At 44.4% G+C, this 27,869-nt stretch overlaps 1 protein-coding gene across 1 annotated transcript; it reads right to left on the bottom strand.

The window, feature by feature from the left end:
* Nucleotides 1-210: 210 nt before the first annotated feature.
* Nucleotides 211-27,213, bottom strand: Lrrc34 (leucine rich repeat containing 34). Its single transcript, XM_051157027.1, has 11 exons — nucleotides 26,564-27,213; nucleotides 23,721-23,841; nucleotides 21,748-21,869; nucleotides 21,584-21,648; nucleotides 20,287-20,370; nucleotides 12,250-12,378; nucleotides 9,415-9,510; nucleotides 6,386-6,540; nucleotides 5,895-6,050; nucleotides 4,598-4,724; nucleotides 211-920 (listed from the first exon to the last, which is right to left on the bottom strand). The coding sequence occupies exons 1-11, from the start codon at nucleotides 26,604-26,606 to the stop codon at nucleotides 717-719; spliced, it is 1,302 nt and encodes a 433-aa protein (XP_051012984.1). The 5' UTR covers nucleotides 26,607-27,213; the 3' UTR covers nucleotides 211-716.
* Nucleotides 27,214-27,869: the final 656 nt, after the last annotated feature.

Raw genomic sequence — 27,869 nt, 5'->3', positions numbered from 1 at the left:
TGGTAGTAGCCCAGTATAGGTCCAAACGCAGGATGGACAATCACATAGCTTCCCCTGCAGGCTCAAGCCAGCTCACTTGCTGTCCCCTCAGCAGGATATATGAACACGTGGGCCCTGCTGTAGCACAAAGGAGTAGACTGCGGCCTGAGAAAGCAGACATGTGCTGGGAGAAGGACTTCAGCTACACTGAATAACACGCGTGAGCTGCGTTAATACTGGAGGAGTAAGAGCAAGACACAGGACACACAAACCCAGGGTAGTCATTGCCTATGCAAGGAAACTTTATTTTTGTTTCTGTGAAATTGTTATTAACACTTACCTGTAACGCCTAAAAATCTACAGAGAATACTTTTTGAAATTCTGAGCTTTGAAATCTCTTCAAATCCACTGGAAGTTATCCAGCTGCCTCATTTCTGCCATAACATTTGTTTAAGATGTCTATAGTGACCTTTACTTATTATTTTACTGTCTTTGGTTTTTTGTCTTATTTGTTTTTCATTATAAAAAGAACTACTATAGTTCCGTGGTTTCTTCAGGGTTGAAATTTTAGTCTCTATATTAAAAGAATCAGTTTTTCCTCAACAAGGGGCAAGTACACAAAGTTTCACGAATTTGATAAGAATAACTTGTATTAGTTTATAAAAGAAAAAGTAGACTATAATCTTAGTCTCTAAAATGACGAGACAAATGTGTGACACTGTTTTCAAGCTTGTTTCTTATAGGTATTGGCCAACAGGAACAAGCGCAAAGCCTGCGGTAGAGGAGTAGGCATAAGCATCTCCACACCTCGGCGTCCAGTAATAGTGCCTCTTAAGGCCATTGGAGACCTCGGCAAGGTACACACGTCCATCCACCTCGTACGGCTCCACATCTGTATTATCTGGCCGTAGCCGGCCACTTTTCATCAAGTCTGAATATGCCTAGAAGTTTTAGAAAAAAACTGTCATTGGGAACATATTTATTCAGTTTATAGTGGTTATACAAATAAATATTCGCCGGGCGTGGTGGCGCACGCCTTTAATCCCAGCACTCGGGAGGCAGAGGCAGGCGAATCGCTGTGAGTTCGAGGCCAGCCTGGTCTACAAAGTGAGTCCAGGATGGCCAAGGCTACACAGAGAGACCCTGTCTCGAAAAACCAAAAAAAAAAAAAAAAAAAAAAAAAAAACAAATAAATATTCAATTTAACTATTATTTTGTAGTTAAAATATTCTTAATAACATTGCTGAATTTTAGTATTAGTCCAGGTAGTATTATTTGTTATATATAATAAAAGTATAACATTATAAAACTGATTTTTTTTATATTTATTTATTATGTACACAGTGTTCTGCCTGCATGTACACCTGCACTCCATAAGAAGGCATCAGATAACATTATAGATGGTTGTGAGCCACCATGTGGTTGCTGGGAATTGAACTCAGGACCTTTGGAAAAGCAGGCAGTGCTCTTAACCTCTGAGCCATCTCTCCAGCCCATAAAACTGATTTCTAAGTTTTAACATATAAGTTATGTTTTTCATATGTAAGCCCTTTTGTGAATCTCTGAGTTGATTCCCTGTAATACCCATGTGTTGGCACATGTCTGTAATTCTCAGCACTGCAGAGTCTGAGGCAAGAGGACGGTGGAGTTCAAGACCAGCTGAGCTACGTTTCTGCCTTTGTCAAATCTGATCTGTAGGGTCTCACACCTCAAAGTGAGTGAGTGAATGAATGAACGAATGAAAGGAAGGAAGGAAGGAAGAAAGAAAGAAAGAAAGAAAGAAAGAAAGAAAGAAAGAAAGAAAGAAAATAAGCAGCTCCATATGGAATTTAGTTGATGAATCCCCAGAAGTCAAGATGGAACTTTTGGGGCAGGGGATGTAAAATTGTCTTTGAGTATCCCTATGACTTCTTGGTGTGTATGTTAACAATATTATATACACTTGTGAGCTGCTTTGTCAATAAAGTTGCCATTATAGAAGGAAACCAAGCAGACATTTTTACATGAGAGGATTTCCAAGTTTTGGCTTGCTTTCTGTTGTAGCTCTCCCATATCTTTGGTTCCAGAGTCTGTATATAGCCTGTGCCCTAAAGGACATGGGTGTTTCTCTGAAAACTATGGGCAATTGTTAGGGCAGTATATATTTTATTTTTGGTCCTTTTACAAATCCTATGCTTTTTCTCCCTTCTTTTCAAATGAAAACTTTTTGTCACTATGTTCTTTGTCTGTAAAGTAGTATGATTTTCAGCAGCTCATGAAACTTTCCAGAATTGACCACATACTTGGACACAAAGCATGTCTCAACAGATACAAGAAAATTTGAAATAATACCCTGTATCATGCCTGATGACCACAGATTAAAGCTAAGTATTAACAATAGCAGCAAGTTTGCAGACTCATGTAAACCGAACAACTTGTTACAAATGAAAAGTAAGCCAAGAGAAGTCAAAAAGGAAATTAAAAACTTTTTGAAATTGAACAAAATGAAAACACAACATACCCAAACACAACGAGGACGGTTCTAAAAGGTAAGTTCATAGCACTAAGTGCTTACGTTAAAAAAATGGAGAGACCACGTGTTTGTAATGTAGATGGCACACCTGAAAGCTCTAGGACAAGGGGAAAAATAACATTCAGAAGGACTAGGGGGCAGGAAATAGTCAATCTCAGTGTTGAAACCAGTGAAATAGGAACAGCCACCAGCAACACAGAGACTCAGTGAAGACAAGAGTGAGGAACCCTTATCCAAGTTCACTCAAAGGTGGAGAGAGAAGATCTAACAAAAGGGGATAGACACCAAGGACACCCACAAAGTCATAAGGACATACTTTTAAATCTGTGCTGTATCAAAGTGGAAAATTTAAAAGAAGTGGATACATTTCTGGGTATATATATCATCTACCAAAGTTAAAACAAGATCAGATAGGCAATTTAATCAGCCCTATAGCCCTGGTAAAATAAAAGCAGTAATTAAAGGTCTCCCAAGCAGGACCTGGAGAGATGGCTAAACAGTGATGAGCACTGGTTCTGAGTTCAGTTCACATCATCCGCGTGACAACTTACAACCAGCTGGTAACTGTAGTCCCCTAGTATCCACTGCCCTCTTCTGGTGTGCATACATGTAGACAAAACAACCATATATGGAAAATAGTGAGTAAATCATTCTTTTAAAGTCTTCTATGCCAGGCGTGGTGGTGAATGCCTGTATCCCCAGCACTTGGGAGGCAGAAGCAAGCAGATCTCTGAGTTAGAGGCCAGCCTGGTCTACAAAGTGAGTCCACACCAACCAACCAAGGCTACATAGAGAAACTCCGTCCCAAAAAACTGTAGGCTCAATTTTCTTAGCAAATACATTTTATTATGAACTTACTGAGAATACCTCACTTATAACCTGACCAACCTAAACAATAGGAAAAGGAGACTAAAGAATACAATAATGAAACCATAAGGATATCAGTTCCGAGGAACGATTCTCCTGGTGTAATCAGCAGGATTTCTTCTGCTGGAACCTGGAGCAACCAGAACCCGGAACCTCAGCCGGAGCCCAGAGTCCCGGAACCCCAAAGCCTTTTCCTGGAGTTCTTTCTAGGGGCGGCTTGAAGTGGAGCTATGAACAGGCAAAACTATCCCAAGTCTCCAAAGGACCTGCCTCTTGTTTTTGGTTCATTTTTATATCTCCTCTCAGAATTTGTTCAAGGATATTTTTCAACTTGTTAATAACCACTCTGCCCCACATGGTGGTCCGACTTCTAAGGGGATAAACATCACCTGCTGTCTCACAAGTCTTTTCTCATCCTCCACTTGTGATCTAAACAAAAACCATGTTTATCTCTCCTTCAAAACAACCAGAAAAGAAAAAAACCTTCCTGTTCAGCACAGAATTCTACCAGACTTTTGAAGAAAAATTAGTGCCATATTCAAACTATTCCATAAACTAGAAGAATCATTGCTTAATCTGCCCCCATATAGAGTTTCTTTTGTAGTTCTGGTTGTCCTGGTAGGCCAGGCTGGCCTCGAACTCACAGAGATCTGCCTGCCTCTGCCTCTGCCTCCTGAGTGCTGGAATTAAAGGAATGCACCACCATGCTTGGCCATTGCTTAATTCTTTTTATGAGGAAACAATTACCCTAGTACCTAAACCACATTAAAACTCAACGAAGAGAATTACTGATCAATTTCTCTTATCAACATAGATGGCAAAAATTCTCAATAAGGTTTTCAAATTAAATTCAAGAACACATCAAAAAGACCATCCACCATGATCAAGTAGACTTCATCCCAGAGATGCCGGGATGGATGGTTCAACACTCATAAAGTAGTATGGAGGACGTAGGATTTACATGCACAACACTAAGTGTTAGCCAGCTTGTGTAGTCTCTCTGACGCAATAGTAACTTTACTACATGAAATCAGTTGTAAGAATTTTTTTTTCATCTGGAGTAACTGGGAAACTGATGTAGTGATCTTTACTGTTTGTGTGTGGCATCTGATATCTTTCCTAGAAGCTACTTTCTAGGGTTTAAGTTAAAAGTTGCTCAAAGTACAGTACAACACCATTTACAGAAGAAACTCAAGTATCTGAGACGAGCCCAACAAGGCCTGACTCGAAAGCACTTACCACACACGTAGCCTCGTCAAATTTGTTGCCCCAAATGTAGATATTAGATAATGTGAGGTTTATTTTCATGGATTGTGAAAGTGCAACAAGCCCTTCTCCATCTATCTTGTTGCTGACTACAGACAATCTGCAGGGGAAAAGAAGGAATTCTGAAGTCCCACAAAGAATGCTTGAGTCAGCATCAACATTCATTAAACCTACTTTATTAACATTTATTTACTTAATGTATTTGAATGGTCTATATGTATGTACACCTGCAGGCCAGAAGAGGGCACCAGATCTCGTTATAGATGGTTGTGAGCCACTATGTGGTTGCTGGAAATTGAACTCAGGACCTCTGAAGAGCAGCCAGTGTTTTCAATCTCTGAGCCATTTCTCCAGCTCCCTTACTAACATGTTTCAATGTGGTGACCCATATCAGCTGTGTATGTTCTTTAATCCAATGACCTTGTTTGCTTATTGAATCTGTTATGTATCTAAAAAGGTGTCTTTTTCTTTTCTCTTATGTTTTATTTTATTTTAAGATTTATTTATGAAGCCAGGCTGTGGTGGCACACACCTTTAATCCCAGCACTTGGGGGGCAGATGCAGGAAACTCTGAGTTCGAGGCCAGCCTGGTCTATAGAGTATTTTCCAAGACACTCAGAGTCACACAGAGAAACCCTGTCTCAAATAAACAAACAAATAAATAAATAAATACAAAGAAAATAATTTTTTTTTTTAAATTTGGGTGCTTTGTCTGCATATGTGGCTCCACACCATAAGAGGGCATCTGACCCCATTGTAGATGGTGTGTGAGCCACCATGTGGGTGCTGGGAACTGAACTTAGAATTTCTGGAAGAGCAGCGGTGCTCTGAATCACTAAGCCCTCTCTCAAACCCCTGTTTGGCAAATGTTTGAGTAGATTACAAATATAAGTAATTTTGCTAAGTGATTATGAATTTTATGTTAGAGTTTGGGATAAATGAGAGTTTGGGGGGCTGGTGAGATGGCTCAGCAGCTATGAGCAATCGCAGTTCTTGCAGAGGACCTAGGTTCTGTTCCCAGCATGCACGCAGGCAGCTCACCACCATCTCTAACTCCAGTTCTGGGAGAGCTTATTCCCTTTTCTGGCTTCTGTGACCCCACTCAGTCCGTGTACAAACAAGCAAGAAAATACATACATGTATAAGTAAAAAGAGAAATAAAGATTTTTCTCGTGAATTTGAATACACAATTATCCTATTCGAGTCACCCAATTTTTAAGATACTACTTAGAATTATTTATTTTGATTAAATATAAAAAACCATACTAACGCTTTAAGACTCCTGTTGTGGGAAGACAAAGTTTCGCTGAGGTACTTTGCACCTGTGGTTTCTATTCTGTTAAAAGAAAGATCTATTACTTCCACAGTAGTATTGCTTTTCAGGACATCAGCCAGGTACACCATTCCATCACGAGTTATTTTATTGCTGGGGAAGGAAGCATATTTTGTGATTTTTTTCAAACACGAAGTATTATTTGTATACTCCTAAGGTGTTTGAAAACATAGAGTAAGCTTTCTATTTTAGTTTGTGCAACTTCCAACAATGAAAATTCACCTTGAACTAATTTTCCCATCTGGCTAGCGGTCAAGTTATTACAGATATTACAGTACAAGCTAACCTAATCCTACAGCTTATGGCAAAACTTCTTCAACAACAGTTAGAATTTCCAGTTACTGAAAAAAATGCCAACAAATGTTTCTTACATACTGGGCACATTTATGTAGCCTATCCTCTCAATTATCACGGAAGCTAGCACTTACCAGCTGACATCAAGGTAGCGTAGGCTACTGTTGAGATACAGTGCGTTGCATAGCTGTTGCATACCGTAATTTTTTATATCATGTTTACACATGTGCAGTTCAACAAGGAAGTGGTTTTCTTTCAACATGTGGCCCGTGTGGACTGTAGACTCTTCCTAAACATAGATAAAATCTTGTTTCTGATTTTGAAGTATTACATGTCCGTTTTAAGAACATATTTTTTCTTACAGTTGGGTGAATATTTCTTGGTTTCCTGGGTTTTATTATGTAGCTCAGGCTGGTCTCAACCTTGGCTCGGTTGCCCTAGCCTCCAGAGGGCTGGTGCCACAGGTGTGTGCAACCACATCTAGCCTTAAATTAGCTTGTTAGAAATACTGGATTAAGACTCTTAGTTTTTGCTAATGAGAACTGGAGTTCAAATTCCCAGGCTCCATGTAGAAGCCAAGCATAGCCATATATTCCTGGAACCTCATTGTTGGCTGGTAAAGATCGACAGAGCCTGGGAGCTCGTGTCCTGCCACCTTAACGCAAACAGTGAGCTTTATGTTCAGTGAGAGGTCCTGTCTGAAGGCAATGATGCAGAGAATAATTAAGAAGACTCTGAATTCCTCTCCAGATCTCTGCATGTACCCTCCTAGGAACACACACTCAGACACCCATGGACCCCACAACCTATTAGAGTCTACTATATTAGCATTTGGCATCATTACTACCCCAAACCATAGCATGGCGTGTGTGTGTGTGTGTGTGTGTGTGTGTGTGTGTGTGTGTGTGTGTAAGGGAAGCACAAGGAAGTAGGTCAGATTCCACCATGTAGCCTGGGATGGTGCCTCAGCCACTGTACTGCTATGTGTAGTTTCAAATGAAATATGTACCTCCTTAGAAATAGGTAACAGGAACTTGTAAAAAGCAGAAACTGACTTTTTAAAAAGAGGGTAGATAATTTGGTTTACAATGACAATAATCATCATTATTTTTAAAAGAAAACTAGCAAAGCTACTTGTTACATCTTGTCTGCTCCCTCGGTATGTCCTGTCTTTGTCACTGATCATCCCGACGGCCTAAAACAAGACACACATCTCTTACTCTGGAGTCTATTTAGAAACCCTCAGCTATGCTTTACCTGACTCTCTCCCTTTTATAGCAACTTCAAGTTCCCAAATATATTTTGCTTTTTGTTTTTAAATTTTAATGTCTAGCTGCTCCTAGGCAAAAGCTATGCGTGTGCACATGCATTTTTCCTCAGTGATAGTTTGAACACCAAGGAGCCTTACATTTTTATCACAATGGTAAGGGAGCCAAAGCACTTTTGTTAAGAAGTCCCTTTAACATACCTTGTGAACAAATCGCAGTATTTTGCTCATCTTTTTAAATTATTTTTAGACTGATGTATTTCATGTGTATATGTGTTATCCCCTAGAACTGGAGTTACACATCATTGTGAGCTGCCATTGGTGCTGGGAACCAAACCCGAGTCCCCTGGACAAATAGCCAGTGGTCTTAGCCACAGAGCCATCTCTCCAGCCCCATTAAGTGTTGTTTTTTAAAAGTATGTATTTACTTATTATTAATATATACAGTGATCTGCCTGCACATACACCTGCAGTCCAGAAGAGGGCATCAGATTACATTATAGATGGTTGTGAGCCACCATGTGTTTGCTGGGAATTGAACTCATGACCTCTGGAAGAGCAGACAGTGCTCTTAACCACTGAGCCCAATATTGGGGTTTTTTTGGTTGATTGGTTGGTTGGTTGGTTGGTTTTTCGAGACAGGGTTTCTTTGTGTAGCCTTGGCTGTCCTGGACTCACTTTGTAGACCAGGCTGGCCTTGAACTCACAGCAATCCACCTGTCTCTGCCTCCTGAGTGCTGGGATTAAAGACATGTGCCACCACTGCCCAGCAATGCTGTTGTTTTTAAAGTATGTTTATTTGAGGACCCTGGTTAATTTGTTGGACATATCAGATTAATACATATAAAACAATATGATCAAATATGCCAAAAGTTTTGGTCAAATATAGGCATAGTTCAAAAAAAGAGTTCTATACAGGCAGAAAATGCATTTCCAGATACGAAAAATAGCACTTTAAATTTGATTTGTTCTCAATTGTATGAAGGAAGAACAATGTGCCAGATGATTTTAAATTATGGACAATTGTTTGAACCAGATATTCTAGGCCTTTCTTTTCTTTTCTCCTAGTTTAGGCCCATGAGAGAATGAGTACTTGAGTTCCTTTTTTCCACACCCCCTGGACTTGCTTTGTAGATCAGGCTGGCCTCGAACTCACAGAGATCCTCCCGCCTCTGCTCCCAAGTGCTGGGATCAAGGCATGTGCTACCACCACCTGGCCGAGTTCTCATTCTTTATAACATTTTTTTTTTACACTTTACTCGGGGTGGGTGGGGATGGGGCGTAAGTACATGCATGTTCACACATGTTGTGGTGCACTCAAGGAGGTCAGAGGACAGCATACGGAGATTGCTTCTTTTTCCACCATGTGCTCCCAGAAATTGAACTGAGGCCATCAGGCTTGGCAGCGAAGCTTTCTTACCCACTGAGCCATCTTGCCAGCCCAAGTTCTTGGTTTTTTTAAGGTGAAGAAACCCACATGATGGATGCAAAGAAGCAGCCACATTTTCATGTGCCTCCAAGAAGAGCCTTAAATCTATAGAAGGGATCAAGTCCAGGCTTGCCAAACTGCTCTGCATGCAAAGACGTAGTTGTCCAGCCATACCAATATAACAGCTGACATTGGCCTGTATCGTGCCTTATGAAATTTGAAGCACACATACTCTCTCACCTGTCTTGCCATAGGTTTACATAGGACCTAACTTTCACAAACTTGCTGCTGAAATACCAGCAGCTAACTGCATGCAAGTCACCAAGAAGTAACATAATTGTAATTTTCCTTTAACACTTTACCATACGTGCTACAGTTGCATATAATTAGGACCATTCCACTGCATAATAAACTCCAGTAGGACCTTAGTTTTAGTGCCATGGGCCTTAGTCACTTTGAATACAGACCTGTTCTCCGTACAGTATAGGTCGGTTCAGGTTGATCCCCTTGATTGCTTGGTTTTGAGTTAGTACTGTGGAAAATGCTATCACACTCTGCAGTCCCTACAAACAGATACATCCATTATGGAAGTTGACAGTGTATCAGTCTTACATTGCAGGTTCAAGGTAGTTAGCTGCGGTCTTACGAAAACTGCACAAAAGTTAAAGCATCTCGTCCCAGAAGTGAGCTGTTCCCTATATGCCTCTACCCTGCCCTGGAGTCTGCAGCTTGCATATGGAGTGCCTTAACGTTTCAGAGCCTGTTCCCTAGGTGTCACTCTGGGCTTGCTCCTGAGTCCCCTAGGCTTTCTCAAATGAAGAGACAGACCTGTGGATTCCAGCAAAGTCTCATATACTATGTCCTTGGGCAACCATTCTATTATGTTTTTTTTTTTTTTTAATTCTCAGACAATACATCCCAATCACCATGACCCCTCCCTCCACTCCTCCAAGTTCCCTTCCGGATCCACTCCACCTCCATTTCCTTTCAGAAAAGGGCAGCAGCCTGTGCAACTGGGGTAATTAAACACATTTCCCACATCCCCTTTAGGTCTCTTCCATCCTCATCTTTGTGATGGACCACACACACACACACACACACACACACACACACACACACACCTTATTATGCTAGTACTTAAAATAGCTTTCTCGTGCTGCCTCCCACCCAGTTGATCACTTTCTGCCACCAAAAGATGTCTCCAGTTAGTTCATCTCTGAATGTTTCTGTGGCTGCTACTCCTGCACAAGCCCTCCTCATCTCAGACCTGGCTGACACAGCAGCGGCTGGACCAGTGGCCCGCTGGCTTCTGCTGGCTGCCCTCCACTTCCCATAGAGGAAGTAGTGACCTTTTAAAAGCATCGATCAGATTCATGGCCCCTTGGTGTCAAGCTTTCATGATTTGCATTTGTATCAAATTCCTCCTCTTCTCCACCCCACAATCTGTCCATACAACCTTGTGGTGAACTTCTGTTCTTGAAGGCACTCTAACTCCACTTGCACACTCACCCCCCTTGGGACTTGCCATAGGAAAGACATTCAGTACTGTTTTACTGACTAATTAATACCATCCTGTTAACTTAGGTTTTATTTTTTGTAGTACTGAGGATTAAACCTAGACTCTTGTGCATACGAGGCATTGACTGGCACTCAGCTGTGTCCCTAGCCCTTTAAGATTTTCTCTTATTTTGAGACAAAATCTTGCTAAGTTGTCCAAACTGCTCTTGAATTCATGCTGTAACCCTCAAGCTGCCTGACTCCTAATTATTACCTCCTTGGGTTTCAGGCATCCATCTCACCAAATTAGCTCCTTCCCAGCATCAGAGTAGTAGTTTTGGTTTGTGTCTAAAGCACCTTTCTCAGTCGATCGACATTTCCCCAAGTAAACTACAAATCCCCATGAGGACAGAGACCATCTTAGATTTACTGTTGCAGCCTTTACACGTATCTTGCAAGTGATTGGTGTGTTTCAGCAATAAACATGGGCTCGCTGCTTCCCAGAGCTACTGTACCTACACCTTACCCTTTAAAAACACCTTTCCAAACCACTGCAGGTTTTGTGTCCTATTCGTTCGGCTGGCATTAATCCGAGGTTATACTAAGGTCTCAGGAGTTAAAGGCATGATCATGGAAGTGAAATTCAGCATTTCTCCTTATCTGGTGGATGAAGACTCTGAGCAACTTTTAGAGGTACAGCAACCTCATTGAAAAATGTTTTCCATTGCCAGGCGTGGTGGCCCATGTCTTTAATCCCAGCACTTGGGAGGCAGAGGCAGGCGGATCTCTCTGTGAGTTCGAGGCCAGCCTGGTCTACAAAGCAAGTGGAGAAGAGGAGGAATTTGATACAAATGCAAATCATGAAAGCTTGACACCAAGGGGCCATGAATCTGATCGATGCTTTTAAAGGGTCACTACTTCCTCTGTGGGAAGTGGAGGGCAGCCAGCAGAAGCCAGCGGGCCACTGGTCCAGCCGCTGCTGTGTCAGCCAGGTCTGAGATGAGGAGGGCTTGTGCAGGAGTAGCAGCCACAGAAACATTCAGAGATGAACTAACTGGAGACATCTTTTGGTGGCAGAAAGTGATCGACTGGGTGGGAGGCAGCAGGAGAAAGCTATTTTAGTACCAGCATAATAAGGCTACACAGAAGGAATTTCTATCAGTACTGATGAAGCAGCGTTTGCTTAGTGCAAATAAGCATGATCTTTTTCTGTGACGTCATGCACAGGTCTAGATGAACTGATAGAGCTTAGAAATATCTTTTTCTGCTGGTTATCTAATATTGGGTTTATTGTAGTATGACTTTTAAAAAACTTATGTGTACAGGTGACTTGCCTACATGTATGTCTGTGCCCGATGCCCAAGTGCTGCCCATGAGGCCAGGAGAGGGCGCCAGATGCTCTAGAACTGGAGTTACCTATGGTTGTGAGCTGCTGCTTGAGAAGGGAACCAGGGTCCTCTGTAAGAGCAGCAAAGGCTTTTAACTGCTGGGCCATCTCCACGGTCCCTATAGGCTGATTTTGTTAACAGTCTATGTTATTATGTGCATAGAAAGTCACACTTCCAGCAGGGGCAGAATAACCATTGATAAATTATCTTTCAGGGTGGCAGCATTTGCTTGTACTCCTGGTGCTTGGAAAATGGAGACTGGTGAGTTTAAGCTATCTTGGGCTACATGGCAAGACATTTTGCTCACGAATGAACAACAAACGTCACCATCGGCCTGGCTTCTTCAACAGTCCTCTTGTGCTGCTTTCCTGGGGGACCCCACTGCCCACGTGATATTTTTTCAACCAACTCGCTCACCAGGTCACAGTCACCCAGATCCAGTTTCTCCAGAGATGAGTTAATCTGCAGCATTGCAGCAAAAGACATGCCGCCTGTGTTCCCAATCTTATTCCCAGTCATTCGCAAGTATTTGAGAGTTTTGTTTTTCTGGAAAAGAAAAAGGATTAAAACTTAGTTGCTTAAACTTGAATAGCCCAAATTCTCTCTCAAGTAGATGAATGGGAGGTTGAGCCACCATTTGCAGCCTCACTTCTACAGAGAAAGAGTGGGCTATTCTGTAAAAGCAACACCCAATTTCTTCTCATAATAACCAAAAATATTAATAGAAAGAATGACCAAGAAACAAATACCCAGGAAATAAAGGAAATGTAATATGCTTTCACAGTAATTTCTTTAAATCTGTTTAATAAGACAAATGTATTATTGAGATGAAATTTACATGGCAAGAGCTGAATATTCTAATTTGGGTGTGGTGGTGCATGCCTTAAATCCCAGCACTTGGAAGGCAGAGGCAGGCGGATCGCTGTGAGTTCAAGGCCAGCCTGGTCTACAAAGTGAGTCCAGGACAGTCAAGGCTACACAGAGAAACCCTGTCTCGAAAAACCAAAAACAACAACAACAACTGACTATTCTAATTGTGGAATTGCATTTATTTCACTCAGCTCATTTCAAAACACTTTCCATCATCCCCCAAAACCCCACGGTACTTGTGTGAGTGTGTGTGCATGTGCATGTGTGTATGTGCGTCCACATGGACCATGCATGCCAGTGAAAGCAGGGCCTCACATGTGCTGGACAAATGTTCTGTCATTGAGCTACACCCCCAACTCCCACTTAACATTGTTTTAAATTTATTTTTATGTGTATGGGTGTTTGCCTGCATGTAGGTACCATGTAAATGCTTGGTTTCCATGGAGACCATAGATGGTGTTGGATGCCCTAGAACTAGAGTCAAAGCCAGTTAGGAGCTGCTACGCCGGTGCTGGGAACTGAACCCAAGTCCTCTGCAAGAGCGGCAAATGCAAGTCAAATAAACATAAAATTAAAACAAATAAATCTTAAAAGCAAAAAGCCAACTGTTGCCTGGATGCAGCAACACCTTATTAGCAGAGGCACGTGATGAACAAACACCATCTAAGAAGCAAGCGATCACTGAAAGTAAGGAGTAAGATACTGGCATCTGAAACAGTAGTCCTCAAGCCAAACTTAGAAGACAGGCCACTACGTAACAAAGGGAACACTCCACCAAGAAGAAACAGTGATCGCAAATATATTGCATTGAACATTGAGGTACCGAATTTCATAAACACTACTGGACGTAAAGTGGAAAGCCCCATACAATGATAATGTCTAATTTCAATATCCCATCAAATGTAGGTCAGAGAAAAGGATAAACAAAAAGTTAAAAGAGCAACATGGGAGTAACAAGCCAAGTGAGTGCTCTCCAGAAGAGGAGGAAGGTCAGGCAGTCCATGTCATCCTTGGCTATACAGTGAGTTTGAGGCCAGCCTGGGTTACATGAGACCCTGTCTCAAAAAAAAAAAAAAAAATGCGCACAAAACATCCCAGAAGGCAAGCAAAAACAGGCCTCACAGACATCTAATGCCAAGTCTTCTCCACAGCCTACAGGACTGCATCGGGGAAATAAATCACATTTTAGTTCCAAAGTCATTTTCTTTCTTTCTTTTTTAATTGAAACAGTTTCTTGTAGCTTATCAGACCACAGTGAAATAAAAATAGAATTCCTGGCAAGACAAAGCACAGTAACTATACAAATGCACGGAGATGAAGACTGCAGAGGTCGTGAGTGGCAGAGGGTGACCGAGGAGCTCAGATGCTTAGAATTCCTAGAATCCTGTGAACAGCCCATGACCTGTTGGAACCTTTAGGACACAGCAAAGGTGGCTGACGAAGAAGTGTGTGGCCGTGGGTCGTCCCATTGAAAAAAATCATCACCTTAAGTTCTTTCCCTGACTTCCCTCAATGATAGACTACAAGCTGTCTTTCCTCCTCCCATTGATTTTGGTCATGGCATTTCATTACAGCAACAGAAATGCTAAGACAAGTCCCCCAGGACCCACACGGTGTAAGAAGAGGACCGACTCTCCAAGTTATCTTCTGACTTCCACACGCACCGTGGCACATACATGTGTGCAGACACATACCCAAAATAATGTATTGTTTTTTCAATAAGAGGACTCAACTAGATAACTGTGTCCCCAGAAGGTCATAGAACAGTAACACGGGGGCTGGAGAGATGACTCTGAGGTTAGGAGCACTGGCTGTTTTCCCAAAGGTCCTGAGTTCAACTCCCAGTAACCATGTGGTGGCTCACAACCATCTATAATGAAATCTTGTGCCCTCCTCTGGCCTGCAGGTACACATGTAGGAATTATATTGTATACATAATAAATAAAACGTTAGAAAAAAGAGAAAGAAAAATAACAAGGGGATGGGCGGTGGCTCAGTGGGTAAAGTGCTTGCTGTACACGCTGGAGGAACTCAGTTACAGTCCTGATTACACAGGCACAGTGGTGCTTATGGAACCCCAACTCTAGGGGGGGCAGGGGTGAGACAGGCAGTTCCCGGGACTCACGGGCTAGCTAGTGTGGCTAAAGTGAGCTCCAAGCTCGGAGACCCTGACTCAAGATATAAGGTGGCAAGTGATAGAGGAGGACATCCCGTGTCAAGTTCTGGGACTCCATACTGATGGATATATACATGTGTACAACATACACACGCACATGCGCACATGCACACACACACACACACACACCCCAAATGCAAAAGTGTTGAAATGGACACTGAAAGGATAATCCGTAGACTCAGTTAAACAAAAAGTTGATTTTTTGAAAAGAGGAACAAACCCTTAGCCAAACTAGACAAAAGAAAGACTATTCAACCAAGTTAGAGATGGAAAGGTATATTACAATAGAACGCTGTTGGGGACAATAGGCCATATGGCCAATGTTCAGCCATCTTGTCAGAGCCTGCACCTTTAAGTCTCTGTTTTTCCCAGAGCTTGCCTTTCACCAGAAATTAGCTGACCCTGTTGTGGGTCAACAGTTAGACTAAAGACAGATAGAGATGGAGCAACCCTGTTATGGTTTAGCAGTTAGACTAGACAAAGAAGGAGCCAAATAGCCTGTGAGGAAGGACATTATGACCCTGCCTGGAATTCCCTGTGTTTTGAGAAAAGCCTGCAGCTGGGTTGCTATAGCAATATGCTCCCCTGCCTTCTGACTTATAATAGTTGCTGCCTGACTAATAAAGTTTGAGAGCTTGATCAATCAGACTTGCTCTCCTTCTTTGTGTCTTGCATTTTCAACAGGTGAACGTCCTCCCGAGTTTTAGTCAAACCCCACAGGCCGGGGCAGAACACGAAATTCAAGGTTCTGCCTTTGAAAACATGTTCCAAGAAACTGGAAAATCTGGAAGAAATTAATATGTTCCTAGGTACATGTGAACCACTGAAATTAAATCAAGTGCCTGTAAGGAAAAATAAGGAAATAAAATTGTAATGGTAATTTTTTTACATCTGACCTGACCTCATACCGTGTATGGAAAGTCCTAAATAGTCCACTCCCAAAACAGCTGTTCAAATTGATAAGTTCAGGGAAAGAAGGATGCAGTATTTACCAACCTGAGACTCCTAGCAGTTGGGGATTTGGAGCCTGAAGTCACCACCTCCTGTGGGACTTCCAGTAGAGGGCAGGGGACACCAGCCCACCAAAACCAAAATTTGTCCTGCCTACAGGAAGTACAGGGATAAAGATGGGGCAGAGACTGAGGGAATGGCCAACCAGTGACTGGCCCAACTTCAGACCCGCCCCGTGGGAAACAGCCAACCCCTGTCACTGTTAATGCTTGCAGATAGAAGTCTAGCATCCAGCAGCTGATGGAAACAATGCAGAGACACACAGCCAAACAATAGGCCTATATTGGGGAGTCTCATGGAAGAGTGGGAGGGTGGATTGAGGGAGAAAGAGGGGACAAGGACACCACAAGAAGACCTGTAGAGTAAACTAACCTGGGCCCATGGAGACTCACAGAGACTGCACCACCAACCAGAGAGCATGCACAGACTGGATCTAGGCCCCTGCACATATGTAGCAGATGTGCAGCTCAGTCTTTATGTGGGTCCCCTAGCAATGGGAGTAGGGGCTGTCACTGACTCTGTTTTTTTGTTTTTTTTTTTTGTTGTTGTTGTTGTTTTGGTTTTTTTTTTTTTTTTTTTCGAGACAGGTTTCTCTGTGTAGCCTTGGCCATCTTGGACTCACTTTGTAGACCAGGCTGGCCTCGAACTCACAGCGATCCGCCTGCCTCTGCCTCCCGGGTGCTGGGATTAAAGGCGTGCGCCACCACGCCCGGCTGTGTCACTGACTCTGATGCCTGCCTTTGGATCCCTTTTCCCTAGCTGGGCTGTAGAAAAAAGAATTATTCTAGGGCCAGGTGTGGTAGTGCATGCCTTTAATCCCAGCACTCAGGAGGCAGAGGCAGGTGGATTGTGAGCTCGAGGCCAGCTTGGTCTACAAAGAGAGTCCAGGACAACCAAGGCTACACAGAGAGACCCTGTCTTGAAAAACAAAACAAAAGAATTCAGCAAATTATTACAGTAGCAGTTTTCTTTAACCAACTAGCTCCTTGATGATTGACACAGAGATAATATGATTTATTATTAAGCTGTAGGCACTATGCTGGGCAGATTTTGAGCTATTCTAATCCTAGTACCTTTAAATACCACATAAAAGCCAATCCCCTGCTGTTAAATTATGCCCCCCAAATGGCATTTTCCCTTAGCCTTCTGATGAGCCTGCCTCTACTACTCGGAGGTCTGAGGAAGCTGGCTTGGTAAAGGCTTGTTCTACAATCCAGTCACACAAAGGGTGGAGAATCAAACGGGGATGGATGTGGGCACCCATGCCAACTATTCTAGTCCACAAATACGGGACGCTTTCCAAAATAGAGAAAGGATGTTACCATGAGGAAGTGACCTGATGGACCAGAAACAGCCATAGCAGGACAAATGTGGCAAGTAACTCAGGGTACGTGGCTGGGAAGCAGCAATGCCAGCTTAGAGGGTTAGTATAAATGGATATCTGCCCAGTTGTTGAGCTTAAAGCTTATAAGCAAATATAATAAGTTTCTGTGTTGTTTATTTGGGAGCTAGAGTAGGTAATTTTAAAAGGCCCACAAAATATAAACTATATGCAACATTGGACTTCCTGGTCTGGCCTCACATGGAAACACATAGGCTCATGAACCCACACATGCCTGTAAGTATTCCCCAACACACACACATAAATATACACACAAATAAAAATATTATAAAAATAATGGTGGTGGCAATGGTTTACCACTTGGTAAATAAATTTACTGATAGATAGGGTCTCATTATATAACCCGGGCTGGCCTGGAACTCTTCATGTAAACCATACAAGACTCAGACTCACAGAAGTCTACCTGCCTCTGCCTCCTAAGCGCTAGAATTAAAGGTATGGACTACCACTCCCAATCTCTCTAGATACATCTTGAAACTCTCCCTTGCAAGTTTGGGAGAATATATTTTGCATATGTGAATTATGCTGCAATCAAGTTTGTTAAAGTTTCTAAGGAAGAAAATGTATGTTTAAGCTCACAGTTCAGAAGACACAGTTTACAAGCAGATACAGAGCAAGAGAGTGACATGGCTGGTCCCATTGCCACCACAGCCAGGAAGCAGAGAGAGAGATGAGTGTTAGTGATCATCAGGCTTTCTGCTTTTCCATCTTTTTATTCACTCGAAATGCCATCTCCCATGGAATGGTGCCACCTACATTTACAATGCGTTTTCGATCCTTGGTTAAACCTCTGAAAATGCCCTCAGGAACACACTCAGGGGTATAACACACTCAGGGGTATCTCCTATGTGATCCCAAGTCCAGTCAAGTTGACAGTGAACATTAACATTATAATAAATCAACGCTTTGGCAACTTGATACCTAAGCACATTGCTTATAAGCTACATCCCACCACTGGTCCTCTCATAAGCAACATGCTTGAGCTTATTTCTAAGCTCCCCCTAAGTCTTAGCGGTTCCAAGGAGAGAAAAGTTACTCTTCTGTTGTAGAAACTAACAATGGCTAGTAATGTTTCTTATTAATGGCCTATAATTACAGCAGTCATTACTATCCTGCTACCATGTCAATAAAAGACACAGATGCCTGATAGAATTTTAATTAAGCCTTATTTCACCTGGGGCTGGGCAGATATTACCCCCTAAGATACCTTGTTACCTCTCAGCCCCACATCCCATGTCATTTGTTTTAATCATTCCTATCTGGCCAACTTCCCACCTAATGTCTCCATAGATACTTGTGCCACCTTCCCATCTGGGCCACCCCCGCCCATGCCACGCTCAGAGCTTGTGCCTCCTGGCCCACAGGACTGTTTAACTATCCCATGGTGGCTCTCCTCGCCTCCCCACCTGTCTCCCTGTCTCTCCTGGGATCCATCTCCTCCAAGCCCACAAAGTTTGGCCGTGCCTACCTCACTTCTGCCCTGCCCAGAGGTGTGTAGGCATTTATTCAGCCAATCAAGGGTAATTTGGAGGCAAGAATTACGAATGTCATTTTGGGGGTACGTGAGTGTCTGCTTCTAAAAGACAGAAAGCAGGCCTCGGGGGTAAAATAATGTACAATCAAATACAAAGCACCAGACTATGCCATTACATTCTTCCCGTATACAACTGCGTTCCCATTTCAACAGAGATAAATGAGAGGACAATGAAGAATCAGACCCCAGCAAGATCAAACCTGAAGCTGCATGTCCTGTGTCAGCAACTCAGAGGCCACTCTGCCCTATGGGCTCTGTTTCCTGTGGCAATTATGGCCGCTTTCATGGGCTGGCTCGTCTTGCTTGCTACCTGCAGCTTCCCTTGATAAACATCCCGTGTTTCTGGTAACTCCAATATCTTGGCTTTCCATTATCACTTAGATTTCTCACATACACACACACACCGCCCCCAATGCCTTTATGCACAGCTCACAGGCCCCATGCAAGGATCTGACCCTCCTGCACCTTGTATGGCCTCAGCTTTATTCTGGAACCTTGGTACAAAAGTCTCCACAAACCTGTACCTTGCACACCTACAAAACCTGCACTTCCACGGAAGGTGCCCCTGAGTTCTGCTACCAGCTCATGATACAGGCTGGCCTGCTTGGACCACAGCAGCCTCCGTGTGCCTTCCTTAGTTGAAGCTGGCAAGAAGACTTCCTTAGATGCCCGTTTTCCGACCGGAAATTTATTCTGAGGTGAATTTGCATTGCTGCACCACTCTGGAGCTCTCCACCTGACAGTCTTGCATTCAAGGCAACGTTTCTATTGTCTGATGCAAAGTGTGAGGTTTTTGCACTACAAGGTAATATCGGCAGTAACAGCACGCGCAGGCGCCCATGCTCTAGCCACGCCCACTACCTTTCCCTGCCAGACTGTTGCTCTGTCATAAATTCCCGCTTTCTTTCGCTGTGAACCTGATTAACGGCACTGACTGAGCAGTAGCCATGTCACAGCCTGCGAGCTTTGTTGTCTTCAAATTGCTTCCACCAAACAACTTAGCCAACCTTTGAATTCAGTCTCACTCAAGATTTCAGCACACAGGAGACAGCTCCAGTTCCTGGTGGACTCTTTCTCCTCTGAAGCCTCCCCAGCAGCCCTGTCTCTGCTGTTCTTTTTTCTTTTTCTTTTTTAGGCTTTATTTGTTTTTATTTTTCTGGTTTTGCCTGTGTGTATGGCTGTGCAACAGCTGCGTGCCTGGTGTGCAATGAGACAAGAATAGGGTGTCAGATCCTCAGGAACTGGGGTTACAGACAGTTGGGAGCTGCTGTGTGGGTGCTGGGAACTCAACCTGGCCCACTGGAAGATCAGTGCTCTTTCCAGCACCTGCACACTTGCACTTTTGCACAAATACCTCCATACAGAATTGAACTAACATAAGCTCATGTTAACTTCGGTTGTACCAAACCACAAGCTAAAAATCACAAGTGAAATACTACTTTGAGGTAGTTAACTGCTTACGTGTAGTGCCTTAGCAATCAGCTCTCCACCTTCGGGTCCAATATCATTAAACATAAGGTTTAAGTAAGTGATGCTCTGTTGTTTCTAGAGGAAGAGAAGAAATCATTTATATTACTGGAAACCAACCAACCTACACACACAACTTATTTAATGAAAAGTGTTTATCTCGGCCGGAGAGATGGCTCAGCGGTTAGGAGCACTGTCTGCTCTTCCAGAGGTCCTGAGTTCAGTTCCCGGCAACCACATGGTACCTCACAACCATCTATAATGTGATCTGATGCCCTCTTTCTGGCATAACAGGTGTACATGCAAATAGAGCACTCATATACAATAAATAAATGAAATCTTTCTTTAAAAGAAAAAGTGTTTATCTCTCTATAAAATCTAACAGAATTCCAACAAAGGGAATCACCATTTATCCTTTTTCTCTTTCAAACACTGCAACTGAAATATCACTGAAAGGAAAAGACTCGGTTCCGTTTCATCAACAATTGTACGCATGGACATCTTTGAGTAGTTAACCGTGGCATCCAGGTTTGCAAAAGACAACTCAGGAGCTGTAGGTATCAGCTCCCCCGAGACCAAATACAAGTGGGCTTCCAAGTATTTCAAGAGTTAGACATTTAGCCCAGACTTAGGACCCTTGGTTTTCTATAGGAAGAACACTGCTGTTTGGGGTTGCAGTCCTCCTGGTCTGGGTAGCCACTCTGAGCTCGGCATTCGGTGCAGGCCTCCCTCTCCCCAGCAGGGCCTCAGGCTCGCTGCCTGACTCCATCTGGAGAGTGTCTTTAGACACAGATGCCCCTAACCACATTTGATATATGGCCCTTGGCATGCTCCTGGCTAGCTCTCCCCTCCCTGTGCCTATAGGATAATTAGGTGCTGTGTTCCTGTTCATATGATAGGAGCGTGCTGCCAAATGCAGAACAAGCATCCTGAAAGTGCCTGGTTCCTACCGATTATGGACATCTATCTGGAAGCCCCACCCACTCCCCAGGGGTATGTATATAGTCTTCGTTCTCCCTGATTATAGTTGAACTAGGCCCTCCCTGAAGTGGTTCCCCGAGTGTTGGATCTCCGTTGTTGTGCTTCCGGCCTGCTAGGCCCTGCATCTCTTCTGTTCCTCTTGCCTCCATGGGCTGGTGGCCAACAGCCCCCCAAGGAAGAGGAGAACCACATTTTCCACACTTAGTGTTCGCCTGTGTGCCATTTATCTACTTAGTTTCTTCTCTCAGCAGAACGAAGGACATGGGTACTTGGTGGCAGTGTAATACTCTGGTGGCAGCGTAATAAATACCTGCAGCAGCTTTGCAGCATAGTAGGCACCAACATCCCTTATGAGGTTATACCTCACATCCACACCTGAAACAGACAGGCGAAAAGAAACTGATGCTCCGTACAAAGAGCACTTGAAATCAGGAAAGCGAAAAGCAGGCGGTGTTTATTCTTAGGCAAACGTACCACTGATACACGACTGGGTCCTTAAAACTTTGGAAAGAAGCCAAAAATCGTCACCTGACACTCTTTGTACTGGGACTAAGTGATTGTTACCGCCAATGTTTAATGTGATTCCTTCTTTTGATCTGTCAAAATAAAAAAGAGACAAATAAAGCCAGGCATGGTGGCGCATGCCTTTAGTCCCAGTGCTCGAGAGGCAGAGGCAGGTGGATCGCTGTGAGTTCGAGGCCAGCCTGGTCTACAAAGCGAGTCCAGGACAGCCAGGGCTACACAGAGAAACCCTGTCTTGGGGAAAACAACAAAAGACAAATCAAGTGAGGAGGAGAACAATGTTGGCAAAGCTTGAAATCTTTGCATGTGTATGGTAATATCAGAGACTTTGCCATCCAGTTTAACATACCTAATTATGCCACCATTTAAATTCTCTCATACACCCCACCATCCTACTTTTATTTCTGTTGTGATAAAACATTTGGACCAAAATAAATAAATAAATAAGCAAATAAAGGCTGGGCTCTGGTGGTGCATGTGTTTAATCCCAGGACTCAGAAGGCAGAGATCAGCAGATCTCTGTGAGTTTGAGGCTAGCCTGGTCTACAGTGTGAGTTCCAGAACAGCCAGAGCTATACATACAAACCTGTCTCAAAAAAAATGGACAAATGAACAAAAGAGAGATGAGGGGAGGGGGAGGAAAGGAAGGAAGGAAAAAGGAAAAGAAAAGAAATTTAAGATAGAAAGTGTTGGCTTTAGGTTTTGATTTTAAGTTATCCTTGAGGGAAGTCATAGTGGAGGCAGCTGGTTACATCAAACCCACAGTCAAGAGAGGACAGAAATAGATAGATGATAGATAATAGATAGATATTCAATTACTTGCTTGTGTTCAGCTTGATTTCTCCAGCTTTATCCAGTTCAGGACCCCTGTTCTAAGAAATGATGCTGCCCTCGGTGGGCTGGGTCCACCCACACCAATTAACTTAATTAAGAAAATCCTCCAACGCAGAGGAGGGGGATGCAGGCTACACAGACGAGACCTGGTAAGCTGTGGTCTGACAGTGGGAGAGGAGGACCCCACCTGTCTGTGGTCTAGGGGTGGGGAATAGAGTGGGAAAGGGAGGGAGGGTGGAAGAGAGGAGCAAGAGGATCACAATCAGGATGTAATGTGAATAAATTATAATAAAGAAAGAAATTATAAAATAAGAAAATCTTCCACAGGCTAACCAAATATAGAAAATTCCTCGTTGTACCCAAGTGATTCTAGGTTGTGTCAAGTTGACACAGCTAACCATCAAACCCACTTTAGACCTAAGAACACTGAACACTTTGAGGACACCTTAGTTTTCTATTGTTGTGATAAGACATTACGACCAGGTCACCTCGGGGAGGAAAGGGTTTCTTTCATTTGACAACCCTTGGGTCATACTCCACTACTGAGAGAAGTCAGGACAGGAACTTAAGACAGAGAGACCTGGAGGCAGGAACGGAAGCAGAAGGCATGGACGAGCTCCGCTTCCTGGCTGGCTCCCTGTGGCTTCCTTAGCCTGCTTTCTTATACCACCCAGGACCAGCTGCCCAGGGATGGCACCACCCACAGTGGCCTGGGCCCTTCTACACTCATCATCAGTCAGTCAATCCAATGTGCCCCCTGACCGACCTGCAGGCAATCTGATGGGGACATTTTCTCAGCTGTGGTGCCTTCCCCCAGCAACAACAACCAGGACAAAGGATTTGCCTGAATTCACCCAGCTCTCAGGAACTAAGATACCTACAGGGGCCCTGGCTTGAGTGTTCCTGCTCTACTCTCTCTCCAGTGTCATACCCACACCTAAGACCCTGCAGCATCACTTGTCTACCTATTAGTTGTATCCATTTTACCAAGCCATTTTCAAGTGAGGGTGAAACTGCTGAATGGTCCAGGGCTTCACAGAAATGAGAATTGGTGAGGACGTTTGCTCCAGCCCAATACTTATCTTCTTTACCCCTTTTCGATTTCTTCATCCACTCTTTTGAGTATATCCAGTATAAAAGGATTGCTTTTCCGTATGTTTTCTGAACAAAGGTTAGAATACTGTTCCTCGAGGTTACTCGTAGACTCTGGAGCTTTGGAAACATGAATGCATCCATCATCACATATAAATTATCCTCAAAGCTTCAACAACAACTAAGCTGCTTTCAAAGAAATGAGTATGATGTATAGTGAGTGTGAGGAAGGGAAGGAGAAAGAACTGAGGGTGGGGCGGGGTGGGGTGGGGCAAGGCGGGGCAGGGCAGGGCAGGGGGTGGGGCGGGGCGGGGCGGGAGGGGCGGGGCAGGGTGGGGTAGGTGGGGCAGGGTGGGGCAGGGTGGGGTGGGGTGGGGCAAGGCGGGGTGGGGTGGGGCAGGGCGGGGTGGGGTGGGGCAGGGCGGGGTGGGGTGGGGGGTACCAACAAGCTGTAAATATTCCCAGAGAGGGTGGGTAGACTGTGGCTCAAGAAGGCGACTAACCTCTACCATGTGTTGGGCCCGTTGGCTGAGGAAAAGGCATCTAGAGAAATTACTCTGGGCAAAATCAAGTGAACTCTAAAGACTCCATGTGCCCTTTTGGGTTCCCATGGCAGGGTTTCTGATAATAGCTCCAAGTGAAGACAATTTTATCCAACAATCCAGCTCCAGAAAGAACTGAACAGTCACCCACTTGGGTTGGATTCCTTGACACCATCCCAATCTCATAGCATCTTCACAGAAGATGGAGACCTGGCTCATGAACGCGCTTCTGCCATGCAGGCCTTCCACTCCTCTTTCTAAGGCAGATTTTCTCCTCTACTTCTTTTGTGTGTGGTGGGGAAGGCAGGTGTTTGTGCGTGTAGAAGCCAGAGGTTGACATCCGGGCTCTTTACTGTGTTCCACCTTTTTTTTTTTTTTTTTTTAAATGGATCTACAGGTCAGTGAACCAGCAGCTCTCTATTTAGGCTAGACTAGCTGGCCAGAGAGCCCTCGGGAGCTACCAGTCTCCACTCCCACATGTTAGGGTTTCAGGCATACACCACCACATCTGGCTGTTTGTGAGAGCTAAGGGTCCAAACTCAGACCCTCACACTTGTGCTGCGAGCCCTTTACCTGCCTGGTTTACAAAGTGAGTCCAGGACAGCCAAGGCTACACAGAGAAACCCTGTCTTGAAAAACCCCAAACAATTCTTGTGAAGTCCTGGTCTTCTGGAATGGAAGCTACGGATTTATTTTTAGCAAGAAGCACGTGCTGCTGTCTTTTTCTGCTACTCTGCTTGCTGTGTGTGTCCAGTTCAAAAACACACCCTGCAGCCTCACATTTTGACCAGCCTGGATTCTTGGGAGCTGGCTTCTCCTCTAAATCTCTACATAAGAGTTTGCCATCCAAAGTGCAGAACAAGACAGAAAATCTGCTATATTTAAATAGGAAAGAAATTAACCTTTTAAATAATTTTTAAAATATTTATTTACCTTAGTGTCTCTCTCTCTCTCTCTCTCTCTCTCTCTCTCTCTCTCTGTGTGTGTGTGTGTGTGTGTGTGTGTGTTAGACAGAATTAGAACCTTTAGTCTAGTTTTACACCTTTAAGCTAACATTATACCATGAGCAGCTCTCTCTAAAAAGTACATCAGGATGGTTCCTCATGGGCATATGTACTGGGTTCTGTTACCTCTTTTAGGAAACTTTTGGCTTTTTAAATAATGTATCACGGTATTTTCCAAGATAATCAAAGATTCCTCACCCCCCTCCCCCAAGCACCTGCAGAAAGAATGAGTTTCTTTTGTCAGATATTTTTGAGAAGTGCTGAACTAAATGAAGTGAAACAGAGGCCTATCTGGGTCACTTCTCTTCCCAGGATATTTAAACCATTTAGCTGCACATTGAGTTGCTGAGATGGAGGGAGAGACAGGATCAGAATGCTCTGTTTCTGAGATGTTTGGCACAAGTGGACCAGTACTACTAGCATCCTGGGAACACAGACACTCCAGGGGCGGGGGTAGGGGGTGAGGTGGGGTTACTAAACAGAAGCTGCAGCTGGGCTCCCTCCCACTGGGCTACTGTGCTGCTTCAGGCTTCTAACACCCTGGGGTGGCATAAAGGCGCTTCTGGTGTCGCCCTTCTAGGGGCAGAGAGCGAAGGCTGGACTTGAGTCTCTAAGCTGTGTCTTCAAAGGGCCAGTGACCTGAGAAGGCAGCAGTCAGGCCCTTGGAAAACAAGTGGCCTTGTTCTCACCTGGGGGGAGGGGGGCAGGACAAAAGGCACCCGGTCACTCCACAGCCCTGTCCAGCTCCTCCACCAGGCTCCGACTCAGAGTCACAGTGTTGGCACCTCCTCCTTCATCATCGTCTCTCTGGGTGGTCTCTTCAGCTCTCCAACACATACTTTAAAACAAACATCCCGAACCAAAGTGATGGCAGAAGCTTTAGCTTCGGTGGATGCCAGGCAAATGCTCAGCCCCTGGGTACACCTCTAGCCTTATGTTTAATTTGTTAAATACATGGATGCAGACGTACTCAAAAGTGCATGTGGAACTACGAGATACATGAATGAAAATGTCACGATGAAACTCCTTCTTCTAGATGCTTATTTTAAAATGAAAAAAAAATAGATGAAGAGGTAAAAAGGAAATAAAGTGTAGGTGGTCTAGAAGTGGAAACTCAGAGCTGTCTCAGGAGACTTGTTATCTGGGGTGGTTTACTGGGCCTTCCACACACTCAGGAGCACAGAACAGCCTCCCACACAACTCCCTCAGACCCTAGAGCAATGTCGTGGGCACCAGCCTGCCAGATCCTCCTCACAAAGCCAGGTGGACCAGCAGTGGTCAATGGTGCCCCCATACCTGGAGCCTCTGCAGGCAGCTTCGCCCGCCCTTCCCTTAGCATGGAGCCGCAGGACCGGGTGCCCCTTACTCAGCTCGCCTTGCCGGCCCGAACTGCTGAAGAGGAAGGCTGCCGCTGGGGTTTCTCTCCAGACTGCTCCAGCTGGGTCCTCACAGGGCTGAGACCACAACCAGGCCAGCAACGGAGTCGCTCCCGCTCCCATGGCAACCACAGGCGCTTCCTGCGGGAGGAAGAGGGAAGAGGCGGGGCCACGGCTGGCAGGGCGGGGCGCCCTGTAACCTCGAGGCAGTAGTGATTACTCACTTTAAGCCTACCCACTCTGAGATACAGACACTGAAGAAGGAGCCTTAAGGATTGGGAGCCTCGCCTGCGGGGCTTAGGGACCAGGGTAAACCCTGGTGACCCAACCTTTCTCCCCGTATGCCAAAAGCTAAGTTTAGAATCTGATGGTAGAACTTCCAAGTGTGAAAGGCTGTAGTAGCGAAGGGGTTTTGTGATTGAGTGGAGCCCTCTGGCAGCTTCCTTGAATAGCCGATTACCTAACTAGTCTGAGATAGCCCCAGGGCGCTGCAGGGGCACAGGTACAGTCAATACATAGAATAAGGCGCAGACAAGGTCATAGCCCTGTGGAGTCTTAGCATCTTTGTAGTAAGGTTGTGAAGGGGTGGGGCAGGATGCCACAGACCCTCTAAGGGAGGGTGAATTTGGAGAACCTATCCTGGGAGTGGGGTCTGAAACAGAAGCCTGGAAGAGGCAATAAGTAAAGGGTGAATAATAAAACGTGAGTGCTTTTCCTTCTCCCCATAGGCAATCCCGTCCCTCTGACTCCACCACCAGGAAAAGCCCAGGCAAGGTGGAACCTGGGTAGGTACAGGAATTGAGTTGCTTGCGTGATAGAGGGCAGAAAATGTGTGCATGTATCTCTGGGGTGTCCAGGAAAGCCTAGCTTCTCTGCCCTTTCTCAGTTCCTTTTGAATTAAGGTAGAAGAAAGGGAAGAAAGGCTGGAGATGCTGCCTGGGGGTGTGGGTGGGAGTGAGGGTGTGCTCTGCCAAGAAAACAGCAGCACAGCAGAGGCCAGGGTCCGTCTTGGTCCTGCCTGCCCCTTCCTCAAAGACCTCTTGGAGATATCTAACGGAGAACTGGCTAGCGGGAGAACTGACTCTGCACTTGAGCCGACTCCTGACTGGGTGAGCTGTCCCTCTTGGACCCACATGTTACTATTAAAAATTGTTTTCTTTGGCTGGTTCTCCTGTGCACACATGGTTTGTTTGGTTGTTTAGTTGGTTCTTGGTTGGTTGGTTAGC

This window comes from Acomys russatus, chromosome 15, assembly GCF_903995435.1.
Source record: "Acomys russatus chromosome 15, mAcoRus1.1, whole genome shotgun sequence".
In the NCBI taxonomy this organism is placed as follows: Eukaryota; Metazoa; Chordata; class Mammalia; order Rodentia; family Muridae; genus Acomys; species Acomys russatus.
This window is presented reverse-complemented; position numbering and strand designations above follow the sequence as displayed.